The sequence below is a fragment of the Malus domestica genome, chromosome 14 (assembly GCF_042453785.1).
Source record: "Malus domestica chromosome 14, GDT2T_hap1".
Lineage (NCBI taxonomy): Eukaryota > Viridiplantae > Streptophyta > Magnoliopsida > Rosales > Rosaceae > Malus > Malus domestica.
The window spans coordinates 28,087,116-28,111,511 of NC_091674.1; the positions used below are offsets into that span (position 1 = coordinate 28,087,116).

Here is a 24,396-nt window from a genome sequence, read left to right on the forward strand (position 1 = left end):
CGTCCAGCCCCTACAAAAGCCCATCTTCAGCAAAACCGCTTATAAAAAGTCTCATTCAACCCGATCATATGCCTTGTGCATATCAAGTTTAATACCCAATTCAAACTTCCGCTTAGCTTTACGCAGCTTCAGAAAATGGAACAATTCGTGAGCAATCCCAATATTATCTTGGATTTGCCTATCCGTAACCAAAGCATTCTGCATAGGCGAGATTAACTCCGGCAACAACGGCTTCATCCGATTGGCCAAAACCTTCGAAAGAATTTTAAAAGAAAAATTGCACAAGCTGATAGGCCGGTACTAAGCCACTGACTCCGGACTTGCAACTTTAGGAATCAACACAATATGCGTAGAGTTAATCCTCTTAGAGATGCCCACCCCCATCATGAAGTCCCCCACTAAGCCCTTCACCTCCGCCAATATGATATCCCACTAGGAGTGGAAAAAGAGACCTTGGAAACCATCCGGCCCCGGAGCTTTCAATCCACCCATTTGAAAAACAGCATCCTTAATTTCCTTATCGGACACCTGTTTAATAAGCTCGGCATTCATCCCGTCCGACACCAAAGGCTCAATGCAATCAATCGTATCTCCCTAATCCCTGCTGCCTGCCGAGGTAAACAAGGCTTGAAAATGATCCTCCACTAGACCCAAAACCTGATTCTCATCTTCCACCCAAAGCCCGTCATCTCCCTTAAATTTGGCCATCTTATTAAGCCTCCTCCTATGGAGAGTAGTACTATGGAAGAACGCCGTGTTCGCATCACCCTCCTAAAGCCATTTCACCCTAGATCGCTGTAACCAATACATCTCCTCTTGTTCTCGCAATTGGTCAACTCTATTTGTTATAGCCTTTATCTCTTCCAAATTGTCCGCCCAGTTAAGTTGCAGACTATCCAGATGATTCACCAAAGCCTCAATCTCCAGCCCTCTTTTCTTAAACTTGTTTCTACTCCAATTAATCAAAGAATACTTACTCCAATTAATCAAAGAAGACTTACAGACCGAGAGTTTATGGTGCCACGAATCCAACCAGTTATCCTTGCCTTGCAAACTCCAGCTTTTTTGCACAACATCTCGACAATCTGCCTCCTTAGCCCAGAAAGCCTCAAATCTAAAAGGCCTTTTACCTTTTCGGAACGGAGGCTTAGATTGAACCACCACTGGCCAATGATCAGAACCAATAGCCGTTTCATGAATGACCACAGAATTGGGCCAGAGGTCCTGCCACCTAACATTAAAAGCTGCCCGATCCAACCTTTCCTCAATAAGTTGCCCAGCCCTTATCCCACGCCAAGTGAATTTAGGCCCTATGAATCCCAGATCCATCAACTCCGCCGCGAACAAAAAATTACTAAGGAAGGCAGGTATATTATACAAAACGCTGGTTCCTCCTGATTTTTCAGAATCCCACATAAACTCGTTAAAATCCCCGCCACAAAGCCACGGGATATCCGTCGGGCCAAACGAATTTTGGAGCCAATTCCAAAACTCCACCTTTTCGGCACGATAGGAAGTGCCATAAACAAAAGTACCTCGCACCCAGGAACTAACCTCCTCCAGATAATAACAAACATCAATGACATGCTTCGAGGAAAAGAGGACAATAACCCTAAGCGTGTCTTGCCACCACAGACTCAATCCACCAGCCCTGCCAACCGGAGGAACATGAAAACCATTAGAATAACCCAATCTCCTTCGAATACCATCAAGCCTATGATCTTTCATTTTAGTCTCAGACAGAAAGATCATAGTGGGTCTATGCTTTCGAATCAGCCCACGAAGGGCCCTAACTACCGTGTCTGACCCAAGACCACGGCAGTTCCATAGTAGGTGAGTCATGGCTTCCTTGCGGCTGTTGAAGGCCAGCCGCCACCGCCTTAGAATGAACCTCCCTCATTCGAAGCTTGCAGAATCCTTCCTTCCTGCTCCCTATCTCCTTCCAAGCACGTCGCATGACCACTGGGATTCCGGAAACGCTCAATGTCCTTTCGCAAAGCACCACTGTCTTTCTTCTTAATCTTCTTCTGAGCTGAGAGCGTCAAATCCATTGGTTTCATCTCCATCGGTCTCTTATTTCTACAGACAGCTCTGGAATTGATTTGATGTGGATTCGTGACGTTCTGTCGAAACCCTTCATCCATATTAGAGCGATCTTCTATCTGGTGAGTAATATTCGCAACTTGAGCCTCAATATCCTCATGCTGGCCTAATCCCGCTAAAGGCCCCTGGGTTGGTGAGGAATGGCCCATCACAGACTCAATTTGAAGAACGTCTTTAATTGCAGCACCCCTGGTGGACGGGCCCAATTCCAGCGGGCTTTGAAAACCCGTTGAATTGAAAGTTTGAGGGCCTAAAAAACCATACCCCAAAACCAACTGCCTATTGACAACTTGCATATTTTTTTCCATAACCCAATGAAAAGATTCCTTCCTCATGCTCATACCACTAGAACCGCCAATTTGTCCCCCACTCTGCAACTCCCTTGGACTGCGGACCTCTGCAAGACTGATGGGTCCCATATTGTGATATGCTGGTTCCCCGCTATCAATAGCCCCCGTGTCCCCCACGCGCTGCTTCCTTTCTCCCTTTTCTACCATCCTTGGCATACCAGCTAACCTCCTTTCATTAAGGCTACTTTGCACAGGTCGCAGATTTTCTGTTGTATCTCGAATCAGAGCTGCTTTAGTCCATTCTCCAAAACCCGCACCTCCACTCCTTCCCAGACCAAAGGAGCACTCCGTGTTTATATGCCCAATTCTGCCACACCGATAGCAAAAATCCTGAAGTTTTTCATACCTAAATTCAATCCAGGTATCCTGATTCTGCTTCCGTGGCAACCAACAGCTCGTAACTAATGGTTTAGTAGTGTTAACCACCACTCTGACGCGCAAAAACCCCCGAGCCAGAGATAGGTCTTTCATCTCCTCAAATTGCCCAATCTCCTTCGCTAACCTCTTAATATTCGATTCCGAACTAAAACATAACGGAACCCCCCTAATTTGGACCCAGAACGGGACCATTTCCCACTGAACTTCCTCCAAAGCTAAAGCCCAGGGCCACCTTGTAACAGAAAAGTTTTTCTTCATCACCGCCCACGGGACCCGGGAGAGGATTTTTCTCGCAGAGCTCTCATCCGGAACAATAATGCTGAATATGTTATCTTTCACCCATTTGATTTGCACATCTCCCAACTCTTTCCAAGCAGAACGCAAGATATTCCTTATCCCCCACCTATTCAGCGGCTTATCATGAAGAACTGCCCCCACCATCTGAACCCCATTTTCCATGGTTGTTAATTCCAGAGATTCTTCTAGTTGCACCACCAGATCCGCTACCTCCTCCGGCACCCTACCCCGATTATGTTCACGAACATCACTCATGGTATGACCCCAGGTACTTGAAAATAAGACAGTGAGAAGTATACCTTGAGCAGTAATCTCCTGATGTTGGTTTCTTCCACTGTTGCTCTTTAACCCAGCAAAGCCAATTCGTCTCCAGAAATAGATCCAGACGCGATTTTGAACCACCATAAAAGGTAATCTTACATTTAGAGCAATAACTGCTCTTAAATGGCTAAGGACATTAAGCATTTTACCAAACCCCTGTGCTTCAACCTTCCCAATACAGTATTGCAATAAAGGCCACCCCACCCACCAGATCAGGAGCCTAGTTAAGGCGAGCCGAAATGGGACCCAAAAGGGGTACCGCATCTCCCAGAACCCCGAGCAAAGCGCCCCCAACCTAAACTTTCAACCAAAACCAAAAGGAGAAACACTCCAACAGACACCGAAACAGGAATTAGGGTAACAAATCAGAGTAAGCCAAAAACCACCAAAACTGAAATTAAGGGAACAAAAAAGAAGAAGCCAACAAACAGGAAAGCCGAGAACCGGACACTCCCACAGAGGAGAGAAAGGACACTCACACAGGAGGACTCTCACAGAGGAGAGAAAAGATCGCAAATCTTTTGTGATTTAAAAAAAAGCTAGAGATCTTTGCACTTTAATATTTCTCTGCATTTCTTTTGCACTGGTCTTTTTTTCACACCTAGTTTTCTTATCTGTATGCAAAGTTTGCCATTTTTGCTCAAATGTATATCAACGCATTTCTTGTTTTATTTTTATTTGATTATATTTTACAATATATTAAATTGTTAATTAAGAGTAAAAAAAAAAGGCTTCTTGAAATCCTTCATCCGATGTCTTAAGTCAACAAATTAACTTCTCTTTTATTCAATCTGTGAGACAACTCAAGGCTCATTAATCTGTAGCCACCAATAACCTGTTCATAATTTAATAACTCAATTTGAATATTGTGAATGTGGGGGGAAAATGTCATTCGTCCTCTTATTATTTTCGTTTTTCTCTTATTCACATCCATATGAAAGGTCCCAGTTAGTTTCAGAAGTCTATAACTGCGTCACAAGTCCAAGCTAGTTTGATATTTTGCATCAAATGTATGCCCATGCCATCTAGTATTAAAAAATGAAACATGTTTTAAGTGTTCTTCCTGATGAATCTGTGAATCCGAGTTAGGAAAGAGGTAGGCTTTGGACCAGACAATGTTCAATCAGGAACTCTTTTTCCCCTCTCATCTCGGGTACGATGGACTTCATGCTTCCAGGAGAACGATGGATTTCTATACAAAACTGATTCTACATGTTTTTGACACTAAATCTGCAAAAATGATCGAGAACGGGTTGGATTGATGATACATATGTAGTTTTGTTGAAAATATACAAATTGATTACTAAAACTATACAAACTTTCTGCACAAAGGTTGAGGAGGGGTTGAACTGATGACTTGTATGTAGTTTTGTTGTAACCTTAGTAGTTTAGATAGTATGAGAAAAGCATAGAGACTTAAATAACAAAACCAGTCGCAAATCTTCTTTTCTATTAAATTATTGAATATTATCATTATTTCTCAATGTCATACATAATACCATTCAACTACATAAAGTATTATGGAGGGTGAAGAAAGCTAAAAGTCTAATGACACAATGTGGTGGTGGTAGCATTATTTTGTCTTGGAATAGAAATCAGATTTTCGTCATCGGGTCGGCAGGATTTAAGGATCTTTCTTTGTTTACTATTTACCTAGACTAGTGCAGCTGTGTTAACTCAATAATTTTTACTAGACTGTTATTTGAAATTGATTCTGCAAAAATAATTGAGGACGGGTTGAATTACTCTGCAAAGATGGTTGAGGATGAGTTGAACTGATTCTGCAAATATGTTCGAATACAGGTTGAATTGATGCTGCAAAAATGGTCGATGATAGGTTTAACTGATTCTAAAAATATGGTCAAATACAAGTTTAACTGATTTTGCAAAAATATTCGAAGACGGGTTGAACTGATTCTGCAAAACTTGTCGATGACAGGTTAAACTGATTCTGCAAAAATGGTCACGAACTGATTGAACTGACTCTGCAAAAATGGCCGATGACTGGTTGAACTGATTCTAGTAATAAATGATGCAGATTGATCACTGCATATAGTTTCAAAACTGATTCTTCAGAAATACTCGATGATGGGTTGAGCTTATGGCACATATTGATTTGTTAGAGGGTTGGGTTCTATTAATAATCATAAAGCCTTAGGAGTATGATTGGTATTTTAAAATATTGTTTCCATGTTTTTGGGCTGGACTTTAGTTGTTTTTATGTTTTTGTCTCTCCTTGACATATTTAAAAATTAGTGAAGTTCCTTTAAATATAGTGAAAATTTTGGTCTCTATATATAAAGCTCCATTTCAATAACAACTCAAAGTTTTAGACTTAAATCGAATTACCCCATTAAAATACTATTTCTTGGCTTATGGGCTCCAATTTATACCTAACAAGCCAATTATAGTGGACACGTGTTCTTTTTTTCTTCTTCCTATTATCTTTTGGGTAAGATAAGGGAAGGACATCCTTCAAAAGTTCATAGTAAGAAGGAAAACTTATTTTTTTAATTATCATCTACAAGTTATTTCTACAAAAGAAAAATTAGGTTCTCATCCCTTATTTTCATATTACATTGATTGAAACCTTATTATTTTTCTATTTTAGATCAAGGTCCTTTGACTTATACCATGCCATCATTTTAATATTTAAAATATTACACATCATCATAAATGAAATCTTATCCCTATATGCATTTAAGGCAAAATAAACTATATGAGTAAATTTAAAACAAAGAAAAGCCATTGAACTCCTCCATTCTTCTTCTTCCCTTATGCACATCCAGAATTTACAACACCCCAAACCCAATTTTCTCCATTTTTTCTCCATTCGTGAATTGATCCAATGCATATATGTTGAATAAACCTATTGTGATTACAATACAAATTAGCATCAATGGTTTTATCGACTTGTGATATTTGTGTGGCATGGGCAAGGCAATGCAGGCATCACTTTCTCAAGGAATCTGGTTGATTCAAATATGCAGAGACTATAGAGTGAGTGGGCTATGTGAAAACTGTACCATTTTGAAGTCATCTTTTTTTATTCTTTATATGTTTTTTCTTTTCCTTTTATTATTATATATTATTCTTGATTATTCAATGTCTGGTTGGCTACACTTATATCCATGGGTACATTTTTAATCTACATGTTGCATTCTAATATATCTAATGCTATAATATGTTTTGGTTGGTTCAAATTCGTTTTACATAAATATATGGGTACAAAGTTTTTTTTAGAATATTATGTAAAATGGTTTTTAAGGTTGCTACATTTTATGTACCCACATATGCATGTCTGTAAAACAATGTGGTATGATGTACATTCTTTTCCTTGAGTTTTTAAATGTACCCATGAGTTTTCTTGTAAATTCGGTATCTACCCATATACTATTTAGGTTATGGGTACATACATTATTTTTGGTCTAAGTTTGTGGGTACATTGCTTTTGTATGTATGAATTCATGGGGTACATTATTTCCCTTAATACTACTCAATGAAATTCACAAAAATATGTGCAGTGTGCATGTATTTTTATTGTAGAAATTGTTTTTCTTTTTTTAATTTTTAAGTCTCATAATTCGTGAGATTTGTACATATATGATCCCATACATGACACACCCCGACCGAGGTCAAGGCATGTTGGCCATCACGTGAGAGTGACGTAGCCATGTGCACAGTGTGGAAGCGATAAAGATAGCAAATATATGAATAATTAAAAACCACATTAATAAAGTGCACTACTAGCAGGGAGTGATAGGAGTTAGTTACAACCGTAAACACTCCTAATCAGAGCATAAAAAGTCTATGTGCAGTCCAGTAGGACAAGTACTAGTTACACAGTACCAGAAATGTCCTACTATTAATCAAATAGGTCAGAACTGCCGACGATCCCGAGCCACCAACAGCAAGCTTACGTAGAACCTAGAAGGGCGCAAAACAGAAAACGTGAATGGGCAAAAACAAATGTTTTACAAAATCATTTCATTTATCAATATACTAACCCCTCGCTGTAAAACATGTATTATTTTCCCATAATCGAGATATAAGCATATATATATATGAAATCATATCAATTCAATTCATGCTTCACATAATCATATCAATATGTATGCCATGCCAAAATATAACAAAGTAAACAATCCAGGTAATAATAATTTCATAGAAATATGATATGTTAGCCGGAACTTCTGTAGTAGTCTGTACGGCTGAATTCATAGCTCAAACTCAATCTAGCCAGAGTCACTACTATGACCTATACGGTAATATACTGCACATAAGTCGGAACCCCTAGACAGGGTCTGTACGACAAGATTGGGTGTAATATAATTATGTTCAACTCTATTCTCTCATAATAGTCAGGCGATAAATTACTAGTCACCTACAAGTCGGAACCATGAATAAGGTCTGTACGACAAGACTGTGCATTTATGTTGGATCCAATATGAGCATATAGTGTGGGAGGTGACGTAAATAAACAGGCATGTACTTCATATCTCTGGCTAATTCACAATTACCCTAGGTGCAACTTTATGAGCTCAACATTACTTAATCACATATCACATCATCGATGATTCACACAACCAAACATAACTTACCTGAACTCACCTATGCCTCCACAGTACCACATATATATATATATATATATATATATATATATATGCAACCATGCAATGCATATTCAAAATATAGAAGCATTTGGCATATTATTTCTAAGCATACTTTCCTTAAAAATGCATTTCTGGGAAATATATCAAGTATATAAATATATACTGAAAACAAAAGCCCACTCACTAGTATGTCGAAGGGTCGTAGCCCCCAAGTCGCATGTGGATACGCTCGTTCTCGGGATAAGTCTCACCTATATGCGAGTTAACTATAAAAACGTTATTTTAAAGCACATACACAAAACTAGCTTCTCATACAATCCTCAATTTTGGTATTTAAATATACCAACGTGACCTACACAACCTCACAAAAATTGTGATATTTTTAAATAAATTTTTAGGTGGCTCACGCGCCCCCACGCGCTGGGGAGGGCACGGTCTCACGCGCGGCCCACGCGCATCGTCTTCAACCTCTAGACGCCGGAACTATGTCACTAGCGCCGGATTTTTGGCAGACCTGCAACTGCCCATTTCTCACTCGTTTTTGCACCATTTTTCACGTATTTTATACCAAAATGAAGCTCTTAACTTGTAGAACACGATCATACTAATTTAGAGTTCTAAAAGTCACGGAATCTCACCGGAGAATTCCAAGAAAACCGGCCAAACTTCGTCCACATGATCCCGACGTCCAAAACCTTCAAACGAAGCACTCCGAGCTTCCTTGGGACCTCACTAAGCTTCCTACAAGCTTGGATTGTCCTAAAACATAACCATTTAAAAGTTTGTGAATAGTGCTCAACTCGGAGCTTGAATTTTCAACATGATATCGAATAAGTTCTTACCTGAAATGGGTACCTTTGAACTTGTATGGTCCTCACGAGCACAATGGTACTAATTTTGGCCACGATCCGTGAAGTTTCAAGGGTCTTGGGTGCTTATTTGTACCATTTCAAAGGAGAGAGAGAGAGTCTGATAGATAGAGAGAGAACATGGGATGGAAGAGAGAGATAAAGTAATGTGGATGTGTGTGTGGTCCAATCTACACACCAATCACAACTAACCAAGGTTTAGTTTTCATTGGCCTCAAAAACTTATGTAAATAATTATATTGGTCCACTTCTAAAACCATGTCACATACGACTCATCTTAACACCCAAGGGCATTCTAGTCTTTTCACACCTTCGATAAAAGTATTTCAGAACGGACTGTGACACTACATATTTTAATTTTTAAAATTTAAAATTTCTTTTAAACTTGATCGATTGATTGAATCTCATAATACAAGGATTTTGAATTACATAAATTCTTTAATTTAAATCCCTTAAATGTTGGAATGCAGTCAATATTTTAAATTACAGTTTTTTATTTAAGATATCAAAAAATGACATGGAAATATAATAATACTAAAATGTTGAGTTGACTAGGACTAGAACCAAAATGACCCTTCTATAAATTACCATATAAGTGACTAAAAGGTATTCAAATTGAGTAAGTTTAAGAATATTTATACATCTCTACTAATTAATGAAACTCTCTTTGTCAACCAAAAGAGGGTGAAAAGACAAATTAGTTTTCTATCACACAAAAAAAATGATGGGCAATAATATAATTTCACAAGTCCAAATTTTATTGTTTTTTATTGAAGTCTCACCTACAGGTGATGTTAAAATACCTCCAATATCAACAAAAAAAAAACAAACAAACAAAAAAACAAAAACAAAAATCTCTCACTCCCCCCACTTTCTCTCTCTCGTTCTCTCCTTCTCATTTAAAAAAAAAATGTGTTCGTAGGCAAATGCTAGTATAGATAATAATAATAATAATAATAAGTTCTGATTATAATATTTATTCTCCCTTTACTAGATTAAACTAGACTTTCCTCCTTTACTAGGGATGAGGGAAACCTTATCCACAATATATACATGCTTGGTTGGTTTGTTTTTTATCTTTTAAATGAATTTGGACATTGAGCGCCATACCCAAATAACCCATACGTCATATCTGTGTCTCTAGTGCATGCCAAGTCTACGTGTAAGATGGAAGAACAAGCTCCAAAATAACTTTGTTGGGTTCACAACTTCACACACGAGAAAACTCACCACTTGGATTGATGACAAGGAGGACAATTTTTGTGCTAGCTATGTTCCATCATATTCCACAGAGATAGGCCATGAGTAGTGGTTGTACTTGACTTAATTTCAACAAGTTTTGATTAATTAAAATCTTAAACTAAGCTAGCTACTTGAAAGGTGCTTACCAACATGCATGGGTATATCGAATGGCCCAATGAAACTAGAATGCATGATAACATGAAAAGGACGTGAGTACTATTAGCACTATTTGTCAAACCAATGATGCGACATTTGTTAGATACATAGCTAGATAGCGTAAAATATTGAGACAAGTTAACACTCTAAAGATTTTTTTTTCTTAAAAAAATGGACCAACTAATGGTTTCGTTACGGTAGTCCACCCTTCCGAGGATCGGAAAGACTCACAAATGCATGTCAGTCTCTCCCTGATCACCATCGTGTGATTCACCAGAAATCAAACCCAAAATGTGCCATGTGGAATATTGACCACTAGACCATCTCATGGTGGTTGAATACTCTAAAGAGATGGAATTAATAATAAGTCATCATCTTTGAATTAAGATCATTGAGATCGATGATAACTATGCTACATTCTGTGTATGTCATAAATAGGATGATAACTATGTGACATTATATGTGTATTGTGTCATAAATAGTGCGAACGAAGTGATTAAGGAACAATTGAAACCCGCCAATAACTGCATAACACGTTTAATATGTTCAGATCAAGAATTATCCAAATAGTATCCTCACAATTAATTAGTAGAAGAAGAAAGCTAGCTTTCTTTTTAATCAAACTAATTACGCTTAGAGTTTGTTTTGACATAATTTTGAAACTTTTAAAACTGATAACTAAGTATGTTTGTGTGTGTCATCATAATTGATGAAAACACTTTTTTAAGCAATGTTACTTCATTTTTATACTAGCAAAACTTTATCTTAAACAAATGTAAAATACATAGAGTGAGATTCGATTTCGAATGCATAAGAAATATCACACTAGCTAGCCAATATTTGGCTACGCTCATCGTTGTAGCTAGGTTGCGTTAAGAAGTAATAAAGCAAGTGATATGTGGTGTGAAATGCTCAATTTCATTCACATTATTTCTTGTTGAAGAAAAATACTTCAATTCTTGGTCTCTTCTCGTGAGGACTTCCTCCTATAAAATAAAAGTTCAATCTTGTTCTCACCCCCCTTCCTTTTTCCTTCCTCAAAATATATAGACAAAACGTAGTCCGAACATTTGAACAGGGGCAAAAACAAATGAGAGGTCTATGGTCTCGTGTCCCTCGACAAATACAACGCAATCCTCAACAAATATAGACCTCCCTTGAACCTTCTATTTGTGGTCATCACAATGTGAAATGCAGGAAGAACCCCAAAATATCACAATAAAGAACAAATACGACTACTGCCTACAATTTTGTCAAGGCAAAAAAAACAAATAATGGAACCAATCTTGCAAGGTCGCCACACTTGAATTTTTGAGTTTGAACAAGAAATTGCCACACAACGCCAAGAAAAATACAACTCTTTTGTTTCCTTGTGTGCCACTCATTAATTAACATATAGGGATGGAGGTAGCATTCTTTTGTGATGCATGCCTTTTCGCATTGTTCGTGTCCACAACTCCACATCGACCTTCCCGGCCAATAAATATATATGTTATCACATTCTTTTTAAGTGAGACATGGTCAAAGTGATAATATATATATATATATATATATATATATAATTCCAGGTCATTTCCAATTAAGTTCTATCTTCCTCTATTTTGACCATGGGCAAGCCTTAGCGCAATCAAAATGTTGCTTCTTTGTCACCGAAAGATCATGGGTTCGAGTTGTGTAAACAGCATATTTGTAAGTAAAGGTAAAAGTGCGTACAATAGACATTCTTCCTCCCCCTTTCCCCCACCCACCGGCCTTACAAAACAGAGAAGCTTGTTGGCTAGAGATTGCCCTTTTCCTTCCGATTCGGCCATGTACATGGGATGTACGGTCACTCTGTCATTTAGTCAGTAATGGTACACAAAATGTGATATAATAGTACCAACTGTGCAGCATCATGCAGCAATGTGAACACATCCTACACGTATGTGGACAAGTACTGGACTTGAAGACTTTCCACTCTCCGGCTTCTGTGATCAAAATTCAGTAATTGCCAATTTGTTTGTATTTGCACGTATGTGTAAATCAATTGCGGAAATGGGGGTCAACATTTTCTTGTTTTCATTTTTTTTTATTGATAAATAAGTTCACTTGTTTCATTTGCCAAGAAGTGGTAACTGACTCACTTATATAAGCGATATATGGATCTATATGAGCTTTAAATATGACTAAGATGAGATAATTGGACTAGACCTAGAGGAACCATTCAAACTTGAATATGTGTGTATAAACATGTATATAAGAATTCACAAGTGTGTGGGACATAAGTTTTGCTTAACATGATCATTTAGGTTCAAACTTAAAAACTCTATCGATTTTGAAAAAAGAATACAGTAGTTGACAATACAATAAGTAGTTATGGATTTTGTATCTCATCGACTATTTCTACAAGCGATTTATTACTATACTCAAAATATCAACATGAGTTTATTTTTTATTACTATACTCAAAATATCAACATTGTCGTTCCATCCTTAATATAACACAGAAAAATACACTATACATCTTGTGTTTTCGATAGTCATAAAAAAAATTCTCCTATATCTATGTGGGGAAAAAAAGAATTATGTAGAGACCCAAGATCCATATTAAAAAAGGATTTGGTCACAATTTACCTATTTTGAAATTAATCTAATATACAAAACTTGAATCACTTTGCAAAATAGTGAACCTGTAAATGTAGTTCACATTGCACCTCATTCCTCATAGCCCCAAACCAGATTGAATTCGATACTAATTCATATATATATCTTCTAAAAAATCTGCGAGCCTATACTATATAGCTAGCCGGTGCTCAACCCTTTGTTCCACTATATATCGCCTTCATTATATATCCACCATTCTCTGTGGTTAGTTGTGGGTTCACATGCGGTTCGGTAATACTATGGGAGAATGTACCATTCAGCTTGGGGATCAAATCTTCTGCATTCATTCTGTGTGTGGCCTCTATGTTATCCTTATTATTGATCGGCACGTGTTAATAAACTTAACCAGCCTTAACTTTGTTATCATAAATTTAACACACGTCAATCTATGATAGAGGTCACAGAGAAGTCACACACAAAATATGTGCAAAAAACACCAATTTTAGTTTGTCCATGTAATTAATCCTTATGAAATTAAGTCACCAATTTTATCTGAAAAACGGTTTACTCTTGTGCGTGTGCATTCGCATAGTAAAAATTGGCATACGAGCTTCCTAAATCCAAGATATCTAAATATACGGGTCATGCTAGAAAAATCAAAATTTTAGATAATTTTTTATAAATTGCATGATCTGGCAGTTGATGGTTGGACTCCTATAAATCACTAAAAATGGGGCTCAAACATCAACTACCACATCATATGATTTACAAAAAATGATCTATAATTTTAGTCCATCTAGCATTTTTCTTTATACAAACGATATTCTTAAAATAAATTCATTAGTTTATATTATGAAAATAGAAATTCAAATTAACTTGTATGAAAAAAAAAAAAAACACACACACACATTATTCTAAACAAGGCTGAGCTCAAGCCTCATATTTTATTTAAGAGTAATCAGTGGCAGATCCAATAAATAATATTAGAGGGGTCAATAAGAATAGCGCGCGCAACGCACAAATTTTGTTTACCAAAAATAGCATGCATATTACCATTTCATCAAGTCTTGGTAGGCCTGAAGTTATTTGAAAAGGCATACTGCACACCTGTTAATGCTTCATTTGCGAGGGTAACTAACATGTTCCAAGGCTGCTCCCATATGAATGCTTAACAAAGAAACACACTTATCTTGAATACACTAATAATGTTTGATATCATTGCATCCCATTAATATGTTTGTCCAAAAATGATGATGTTAGAGGGCATGTATGAAGCCAACTCTAATCTTCAAAAGGGCATCACCCAAGATATCCATGGACATTCATTGAAGTTCGGAGGGTCAGCAACCGAGGTATCTATAGATGTTCATCAAAGTTCAGGGGGTCAACTGACCCTCCTGCCCCTCAATGCATCCACCCCTGAGAGTAATGTCAGGTAGACTAAATTTTTAGACCAAATTTATAAATTATATGATGTATTACCAATAGCAAATAAGCACATTAATTAATATTTAAGTAATAATTCAATCATCAACAACTACGTTACATAATTTACAAAAAATAAATAAATAAATAAATCTAAAAAGTTGGTCTCCCTATCATTACCCTTTATTTAACGTCAAATATATTTTGGTAAGCCATTTTTAACTGAGCTTATCATATTAACAAAGAGAGTTGTATTAATATGTAATTTAGATTTATATACGTCATTTACTTAGCTTTAGCTTTTTAGTAGCTACCTGATTTTTTAGTGCCTTATTAAATTGAACTGGGTGAGTTCAAACTAGGACCAGGATCCTCTCCTGAGCTAAGGATGAGGATCCTCCTCATCAATGAGTGTGGGCCGTTGGATGAAAATCCAACGGCTACAAACAGGGGGGTCCCTTTAAAATTGTAATAATTGTAGCCGTTGGATTTTCATCCAACGGCCCACATCCCTTGATGAGGAGGATCCTCATCCTTAGCTCAGGAGAGGATCCTTCTCCTTCAAACTAATGTATCAAAAACCCTTTATCTATTTAAAGTCTATTTTTGTTATTAAAAAAAAAAGAAAAAAAGTCTATTTTTGTTATTAAAAAAAGTCTATTTATAGTCCACCACCAATTAAAATGTCTTCAGTAACATGCATAACTCATATATCCAGAGCACTCTTCATATCCATTACTGGTTATTGTGTCAAATTACAGAGATTTATCAGTTTTCATGCGCGATTTGATGTGATGTAAGTGGAGTTTAGTTCACTCCTTTTCAGACGAAAATGATCAGAAATTCAGGGTTGTAATTCATTCCTATTTATATATAGCATATGACATATATATGAACATCCAGAATCCGAGACCATATAATATATATGATCAATAACAATGTCAGAATATTTAAGAGAGCACTGATTCGTTATAAAATGAGCAAACAAATATTGAAAAGGGTAATGCAGAGACAATTTTTAAATTAAAATTTGTAAATCAAATGATGTGGATATTGATAATTGGATTATTATTTACAACTGATTAACGTGCTTATTTTCTTTTGGTGACACATAATTTCGTTTTCAAATTTAATTTAAAATTTTGGTCTCCCTAGCATAATCTTATTGTAAAAAGAGACTATATAAAATGTTAATTAGCCATATTTCTAACTATAGTTCAAATCTTAATTCTTATAGTAGAATTAAATTAGAGACCTATTCTAAATGTCCGTAGTAGAGGAACTGACCTTGATTAACGAATTTTGAAAGTTACTGATTTAATTTGCATCAGCTCTCATCAACTCTCTTGTGGTGACATATCTGATGAAGTAGGTTGGAGTTACTTTCTCTACGTTCTTTCCTGTTTTGATTTATAGCAATCACGTAGACTATACAATTATATATTACTGCATTCCAGATTATAATTAAATTGATTTCAAGCGTATATCTTTAGTTTTCATTTAAAGATCACCTTTTTTAAAAAGTGTAACAAATCCAAGATTGGTAAGGCTTTTAATTAAAATAAAAAAAAAGATGCACATGCATAATTTTTTAAGAAAACACTAAAATGACAATTATTTTAGTTAAATTGTTTCAAGTTTGAGTAAATTTTTATGACCTCTAAACCTAAATATTAGACTGTTTAAATCATTGAAATTCATGGAGTACTCTGCGTTGATATCCCTCAAATACTTTTTTTAAGAGATATCATTGAAGTTCCCTCTATAAATAGTTAAATATATTGCAATGTATTATATGACATTCGTCGATTGTGGTATTTGTTTATATAGCATTGAAGATGGTGAGGATTATGAATGATGGTCCCAAACCTTAACTCCAAATTAAGAGCACACGTGGGCACTTGGCAATCTCTCAAACAAATAACCGAACCAATCAGTTTCATATGCATACCCACGACCGTCGGATTAATATGTAAGTTCTTAATCTGTGAATCCTATTATAGATGATAGGTTAAATAACCACCATGGAAGTTTTCGTAAGTATAGGCATGCAGTACCCTATCGGCACCAGATAAATCATGGGATCATAGGGATTTTTTCATTGAGCATGCAAAGAGATGAAGTTGAAAAGCTCATGATGGTATACATATGGATTTATCGAATATTGAGATTAATTATTACTATCCGGCAATTTCTTACATGATCTGTTAATACAACACATAAAATTTAAATTTGAAGACTTATGTGGCACTTTGACATTTTTAAAGTTTTACTCTCCACCCGATATGCCAAATTTTAAACATAAAACAAAAATTGATATTTATTTTCTTTACATTGAGAATGAAAAAAAATGAATTAAAAGGTATAAAAATATTTAAACATTGCATTGGTAATGCAAGAAAACAAAAAGGCAATGCTTTAAATCAATAAAAAGCATTTAATAATTAATTAAAAAAATTTGAAGGGGCTGTCAAATTTGGTAGCAAGGGGGAGAGATATCTTTCCATTTCATGCCACATCATATTTGGCTTCTCGGTTGGAAAACATTACTGCTGCCTTTTATTAACATTATTGCTTATTTGAACATTTTGACATCTCCTTTAGAGATACTCTAAATGACACGAAAATAACAGGTTTCGGGTAAACAAGATAACTAATTGGGACTTTATCGGGTCATACGATAAGAACCCATTAATAATGGGTCCTTAACAGGTTTACATGATGGTGATATGCGGGTAACCCGTTTCGACACATTAAAGAAAAAGTTATTTTGATGATTTTAAAATACAATAGCCATGATGTATATGTATATATAGTATATTAAATATGTATTATTGTATTATTGTATTATTATTCTATATAATCCAAAAGATTTAAATTTTATTTATTTATTTTTATAGTAGTGAGATTAAAAAATAAGAAACTTTAACGAAACACTCCCGGTACTATTCACTTTTAACGAAAATGACATTTTTACTCTAAAAAGTCACTTATGGTACTATTCACTTACAACACATTTTTTGTCCTTTTGGTTAAAACTCAAAGTTTTCAAATCCTTTTCATTAGTTTTCCTTTAAAAAAAATTATAACGCACATTAAAAATAAAAATATAAGTAATTTAAAAATACCAAACACATTAAAAATTTTACCTGGGTCAAAGAGCTTTTTGAACTTCTTCAAGGCTTGAGCTTGCTTTGTTTGATCTGAAGCCTCTTAGCATTTATAGGCAAAGGATTGTGTCTTAGTTTAGAGTCCTCAATCTGAATCCAGTGATTTCTAGGATTGATTTTTTAATTTGAATTCATTTGAGTTAGTTATTTAATTTAGTTGTAAATCATAATCTTTGATTTATAAAATTAAACTTTAATTGATATCATTTGATTAAGAATAGGATTATTTGTCCCCTTTGGTACTTGATTTGATTTGTTGATGGATATTTCAGATGCTGACAAGTGTCACTCTTAATAACCCATACAATTTTAACGAGTTATAATATGCACCAATTTGTGACATGCCAAAATTATTCCACCAAAATTTACATCTCTACAAAATTGATCGAAAACAACCTCACGATGATATATGCATGTACTGCAAACAAAAACCTAAAAGCCTTCAATTCCCTTCCCCACAATTGAAAAAGATAAGTAATCAATAACCCAGTACTCTAGAGAGAGGAGGATTCAAGGGATCTTACAATTACATTTGTTCATCGTATATCGTGCGGTCATTTTTTGTCAGGTATTGTTTATATTTAATTTTAAATAAAAAAAATTACAATGATTTCTGACCGCACGATGTACGATGAACGGATATGATTGGAGAATCCTCAAGATCCTCACAAAGAGAATCCGACGAGGATCCTCTAGCTCTAGTAATGAATACAAGATAAGTAATCAATAACAGTACTCTAGTAATGAATACTAATTACTTGGAGGACTTCTTAAAATAATAATAAAACATACTCAACATAGAAAATACATACTCAAAATAGAAATTTTTTGTGTAGAGCATACTTATGTTTTTTTTTTTTAGGAAAGAAAATACTTATGTATAGCATTTCACATGTTATAATATAAACAAGCAATTATAAGACGAGAGACAATGTTGATATGTAGTTTATTGATAAAACATAAATACACGAATTAAAATCTTCATAAAATAATAAAGGCCTAATTGGATAAATGGTCTTCGTGGTGAAAGAGTATTTGGAAGGGAGCTCTCGTGGTAAAAAAATTCGGATTTAAACTTCTGTGGTGAAGTCCGTTAGGATTTAAGCCCAAAAACAAAATTTTTGTTAATTCTCCGTTAACTTCATTAGCCATGGCTCCACACTCAACAACCAAATTTCCTCCACTGCCACTGCCAGTTACAAAGCACCCAACCAAAGTTTGAAATCAACTTGACTATTGCCTCCATGTGTTTGCACTTTTTTTTTATTCGAATGGCTCCAATCTGCTTATTAACAGAACAGCAAAACACCTGCCCCATTTCACTTAAAAATTTCTTCCAAGTACTTGAAAATGCTCACGAGTGTGTGTGTTGAGGTTTTCTGTAACAATTTCTCAACTAAAACCAAAGAAACTGAAATTTGCACCATAATCCAAAGAAATGGCTTTTACTTTTCCATCCTTGAAATCTAATAATTATAATCAAGCCCTCTTGGCGAAGTCACCCAACGTCATCATCGTCCCTATCGTTTCCTTCCAATGGATTATCCAGCCCCAAGCTAGGCTTGTTCTCTCCAAATGGAGCATCAGGGGTGCCGAAGCTGTTGTCGCCACCAACACCGAAGTTATCACCAGTACCTTTCTGGTTAAAGTAGCCACAGAAGACCCTCAGGCATAGGTTCTCCACCTGGCTTTGCAGCTAGTAATACTGTGTGGCATTCTGGATTTGACAAACCCCTCAAGCGAATTCCCTCTAATTGAAAAAGAAAAAGGAACTTAATTAACGGAGAAACTAATGGAATTTTTATTTTTGGGCTTAATTCCTCACGGATTTTACCACAAGGGTTTAAATCCGAATTTTTCTACCACATATACTATGTTCCGAATATTTTATCACTACGAGGACCATGTATCCAATTAGGCCAATAATAAAACTATGTAAATGTGTTCCTACCGAACAGTATCTCTACAATACAATACACAGCATAGAAAGAGATGAGTAAATTAGGAGTTTTTTTTTTCGGTGCCACAACAATACCCCCATTGAATGCCACACACGGTTTTGTGAGAGGCGCATAGAGTGCGAGAGAGGGGAAAAATTGATAATGAGTGAGTAAGGGAGTCTAAGCATAGCTGAATTTTTGCAAGGGAAGGCAGTGAGTAAATGCTGTTTTGCTGTCCGTTTTGACTCCTTTTACTTGCTTTGGTCAGCACTCAGCACTCACCACAGCCTTCTCTCTCTCTCTCTCTCTCTCTCTCTCTCTCTCTCTCTCTCTCTCTCTCTCTCTCTCCCCTTCTCTCTCTCTCTCTCTCTCTCTCTCTCTATATATATACAAGACAAGCCCAACTCACCTGCCTTGGACACTTGTTTTTGCAATCCTTCATCAGTTCCGAGAAGAAAAAGAAAAAGAAAGGAAGAGGCAACAAGAACTTCTCTTTTTATTTCATCTTAGAGATTTGTCAAGATAAAAATAAACCTTTTTTTTCAGTTGCCTCCAATCTTGTTGTGAAATCAATAATCTTGGAAGATATCAGAGAGTGAGATAATCCAATTTCTTCATCTCTTGAAGCTAGCTAGTGGGAATTAGATTATTGGAAATTATGGGAAGGCCACCTTGCTGTGACAAACTTGGTGTGAAGAAAGGGCCATGGACTCCAGAGGAAGACATCATATTGGTTTCTTACATTCAAGAACATGGTCCTGGGAATTGGAGATCAGTTCCTACTAACACTGGTAATTAATTTTCTATATAATTATATTTAGCTTAAACTTTTTAAATGAATTTTGGCTGAGCTACTTTGAATATCCAATTAGTAATTTAGTATTATTCTTGGTAATTAAATTATTTGTGTTCACTCGTGTTTATTTTTGTTCATTGATTGTTCTTTGTTTTATTCGAGCTAAAAGTTGGAAATAAACAGTGTGCATGCGGAAAAACAGTCGGGAGAAATCACTTCCCGTATTAAATTCTTTCTTCGTTTAGATTTTAGACCAGTACTATCATGCATCTTGTGTGAGTATATTGGTACTTTTTTTTACCTCTCTTGTTTTGGTAATAACTGGTTTCAGATTGGGGTTGGTTTAATCATTAAAGTCATGTACTTATGACCTGATACTGGTTTTTCCTTCTCGAAACAAGTACTGTTTACAGATGCATGGTCTGATTATATTGATTTTTGACAGTAATTTTATTAATCTGAAAATATGACTTTAGCCCCTGAAACTCAAGTTTTTTTACATAAAACCCGACATAGTCTTTTTATCTGAATAAAACCCAATGACTAGGCTCCACATAAGCAAATTCATTAATTTTGCTTGCCTTTACACATTTTACATTTTGCAGATGCCTAAAATACCCCTAATTACCGTTTTAATGTAAACATTTAATTCTATGCAAATTTGAAAGGAGAGATTAATGGAAAAAAATGCATTAATGTTTAAAATAATAATATGTCATAACAAATTGTATGTTAAGGAAAAAAAGAACTAATAATGTTATACTTTCCTTAAGATTTCGTAATTGTTTTTCAAATTTGCATAAAATTAGACAATTTTAATTTAATCTTGTCATTTTCTTACCAAATGAAAATATGAAAGAGCACTATAAAATAATTTAGCTATATTTAAAAAATATAGGTAAATTATTTGGACATGTGTATTAGTAATAAATTTGCCCTGTATATGTAATGATACATGTAAAATAATTTACTTATAAAATAAAAAATGTTATTTGATTTCAAAGTAAATTTATCTATATTTTATATAATAATATAGGTAAATTATTGCACACATATATATTAGTAGTAAAATGTGCCCAATATATATAATAATGCATGAAAATAATTCACCTACAAAATAAAGGAAATTTGATTAAAAAATAATATATCTACTACTTTTTGTTTATAAATTTCAATTTCTTTTTTTTATATTACAAACATAATGTACCTACAATATAATTTACCTATTGTTTAATCTTATAAGAAAATAATGTATCTACTGTTTTATTTTTTATTTATTTTTTGTTGAATATCTACTGTTTTATTTTAGTAGAGATAATTTGTCTTGGTTTAATTCTTACGAAATAATTTAGGCACTGTTTAACTTTACCAAAATAATGGAACTACTATTTTAATTTACCTACAAAATAAATGCTATTTGATTCAAAATTAATTTACTTATATTTTACATACAAATATAGATAAATTATTTTTAACAAGCATATATGATAACAAACAAAAAATGCCTAACGTATGTAATAATCTAGGTAAAATAATTTACCTACAACATAAAAGAATATTAATTGGTTCTTTATTGTTTTTTATCCAACAATATTATTTGATGCAAAATAACTGATTGTACAAGGATTTTTTTTTTCATATGAAAAATGTGCCCATAATTGTTTATGAACATGGTTAAATTAATATATATATATATATTCCTAATATTTACCATACAAGAAAGGTGAAATTTTCCATATGGGGTTAATTACTAATCATAATTAGGGTAAGTAATAATATTTATTGACATAATTAGGGTTTTGTGGCATAAGTTGTAAATATGTGATAATAATTGGTTACATATTTGTCTACATGGTACTCTATTTGAAATTTGGGTTTTATTTGGATATTTAATATTAGGTGGGTTTTTGTTTGGAAAATAAGAGTTTCAAGGGCCATTTTCTAAAGAACCCTTTATTAATTTGGTCGGAATATTGGCAGTAATTTTAATTAATAACTTCTTTTTAAAGGTTTGCTGAGATGCAGTAAAAGCTGCAGACTTAGATGGACTAATTATCTCCGCTCGGGTATCAAACGCGGTAACTTCACCGATCATGAGGAGAAGATGATAATCCATCTCCAAGCTCTTTTGGGCAATAGGTATAACACTTCGCCCCATCTCTACTTTTTGTTTTTTAATTAAAAACTTTGAAATAAAACATTACATAGAGATCCTCATCGAATTTTATTACTTGACAAGTCAAATCTTAATCTAGAATTATTACATCCGGAAAATTACTACACCAAATAGCTTGCACCCCATATCTACTTGTTGCCTATATTTTTTTACTCCAAATTTGAATTTATATTTTTTTATGTTTGGGGCATGAATTTTATGGATTTTGACTTGATTAAAGTATTGTTAATTTATTATATCTTTTGTTTTTGGATATTGGGGTTAGATACTCTGAAATCCCAGTAGTGAAGTTCTATATTGTTGTTTGATGACATATTATATAGGGGAGAGTTTTTTTTTTTTTTTTTTTTTAATTAGGAGAGTAGAATATATGGAAGTGAATTTTTTAATTTGTTTTGTAAGTCAGGGGAAATTAAAAATAGAATCATTGATCTTGTTTTGTAATTCCCTAAATTTGATGATGAAATTGTTTTAATGGGTGCAGATGGGCAGCCATAGCTTCATACCTTCCTCAGAGAACAGACAATGACATCAAAAATTACTGGAACACTCACTTGAAAAAAAAGCTGAAAAAGCTCCAGACAGGGCTTGATGGTCATGACCATCACAACAACCAGGATGGTTTTTCAGGTCATTCACATGATCAGCCAAATTCCAAGGGTCAGTGGGAGAGAAGGCTTCAGACAGATATCCACATGGCCAAGCAAGCTCTTTCTGAGGCTCTCTCCATTGGCAAACCAAGTATTATTAGTACTAGTGCTACTACTTCTCATGATCTTCACTTGCAAGACTTGAAGCCCTCCATTAATATTGGTAATTACAATATTAATGATAACCCTAGCACTAGCACAAGGCCTCACCAAGCCTCCACGTACGCATCCAACACCGATAGCATTGCAAAATTGCTCGAAAACTGGATGAAAAATTCGCCGAAGGTTTCCACTCATCAAAAAAACTCGGATCAGACCAATGCTGTTCCGATCAATTCCTTCAATAACAACAACAAAGGTGGCACTACAAGAGGTTGTTCAATGAGTACTTCTAGTGAAGGGGCGCACAGCGCAACCACTACGCCTGATCAGGCTTTCGATTCGTTGATCAGCTTCAACTCATCCCCATCTGATGTGTCTCAGTCCATGTCAGTGGATGAGAACAATGCAAATTTCACAGCAGATCAGACAAGCTGTCTGTTTCAGGATGAGAGCAAGCCCAATTTGGAGGGACAAGTCCCTCTCACATTGCTGGAGAAGTGGCTCTTTGATGATGCTGCACCTCATGCCCACGAAGACCTAATTAACATGTCATTAGAGAATGGTGCAGGCTTGTTTTGAAAAGGACAATAAAAAAAATTTTTTAAAAAAAGAACAAGGTCAAGTACTATATTAGGGTTTCTTTTGTTTAGAACACAAGATCAAGTACTTTAATCAGGGTTTCTTTTGTTCAGTTTCTCTGAAAGTTAGGCTTTCGAGCTGTAGCCAGCAGCCTTGTAGTACTCTTTTTATTTTGTCAACTAGCCTAAGCAGAAAGATATCACCACCTTAAGCAAGAAACAGAAAAGTGTAAATTTATTTAAAGTATATCCATGTTTACATATCTGCTTTTGTTCTGGAAAAGAGAATAATGAATCAAGCTGTTTAATTTCATATTTTTGTGGACCTTATTGATAGGTTAAAAACTGTGTATATCTATTTAATTCCTCTCGTTTTTTACATATTTCTTGTGCGGAAAGTATGGGAATCATAATATTGGTTTCCCCTCAATCTATACGTATAGGAAAAAGCTTAATTCCACAGACTAGGATTAGGGGGATTCATAGAATGATGAGAAATGCGAAGGAGACTCTAAAAGTAGGATTCTCTATGGACGCTCTGCTACATTACAGTTTAACGTCAATTTCTATGTAAATATTATAAAACATTGTTCAAAAAACATAAGGTAGCAGAGAGTCCATGGCTCCCACTTTTGAGAGAGTCTCCTT

At 35.0% G+C, this 24,396-nt stretch overlaps 2 protein-coding genes across 2 annotated transcripts; one reads left to right on the plus strand and one right to left on the minus strand.

Moving 5' to 3' along the window:
- Window positions 1–771: 771 nt before the first annotated feature.
- LOC139191270 (uncharacterized) lies at window positions 772–1,842 on the minus strand. Its single transcript, XM_070811846.1, has one exon. It carries the CDS (start codon window positions 1,840–1,842, stop codon window positions 772–774), a length of 1,071 nt encoding a protein of 356 aa, XP_070667947.1.
- An 18,015-nt stretch (window positions 1,843–19,857) lies between these two features.
- Window positions 19,858–24,061, plus strand: LOC103440880 (myb-related protein 306-like). Its single transcript, XM_029093145.2, has 3 exons — window positions 19,858–20,237; window positions 22,252–22,381; window positions 22,903–24,061. The coding sequence occupies exons 1-3, from the start codon at window positions 20,105–20,107 to the stop codon at window positions 23,747–23,749; spliced, it is 1,110 nt and encodes a 369-aa protein (XP_028948978.1). The 5' UTR covers window positions 19,858–20,104; the 3' UTR covers window positions 23,750–24,061.
- Window positions 24,062–24,396: the final 335 nt, after the last annotated feature.

Excerpts from the sequence above, each read along its gene's own strand:
- LOC103440880 (XM_029093145.2), top strand. The coding sequence starts at position 20,105 with ATGGGAAGGCCACCTTGCTGTGACAAACTTGGTGTGAAGAAAGGGCCA. Across the intron at positions 20,238-22,251 it reads ATCAGTTCCTACTAACACTG|GTTTGCTGAGATGCAGTAAA; the intron begins GTAATTAATTTT and ends TTCTTTTTAAAG. Across the intron at positions 22,382-22,902 it reads CAAGCTCTTTTGGGCAATAG|ATGGGCAGCCATAGCTTCAT; the intron begins GTATAACACTTC and ends TAATGGGTGCAG.
- LOC139191270 (XM_070811846.1), bottom strand. The coding sequence starts at position 1,842 with ATGACTCACCTACTATGGAACTGCCGTGGTCTTGGGTCAGACACGGTA.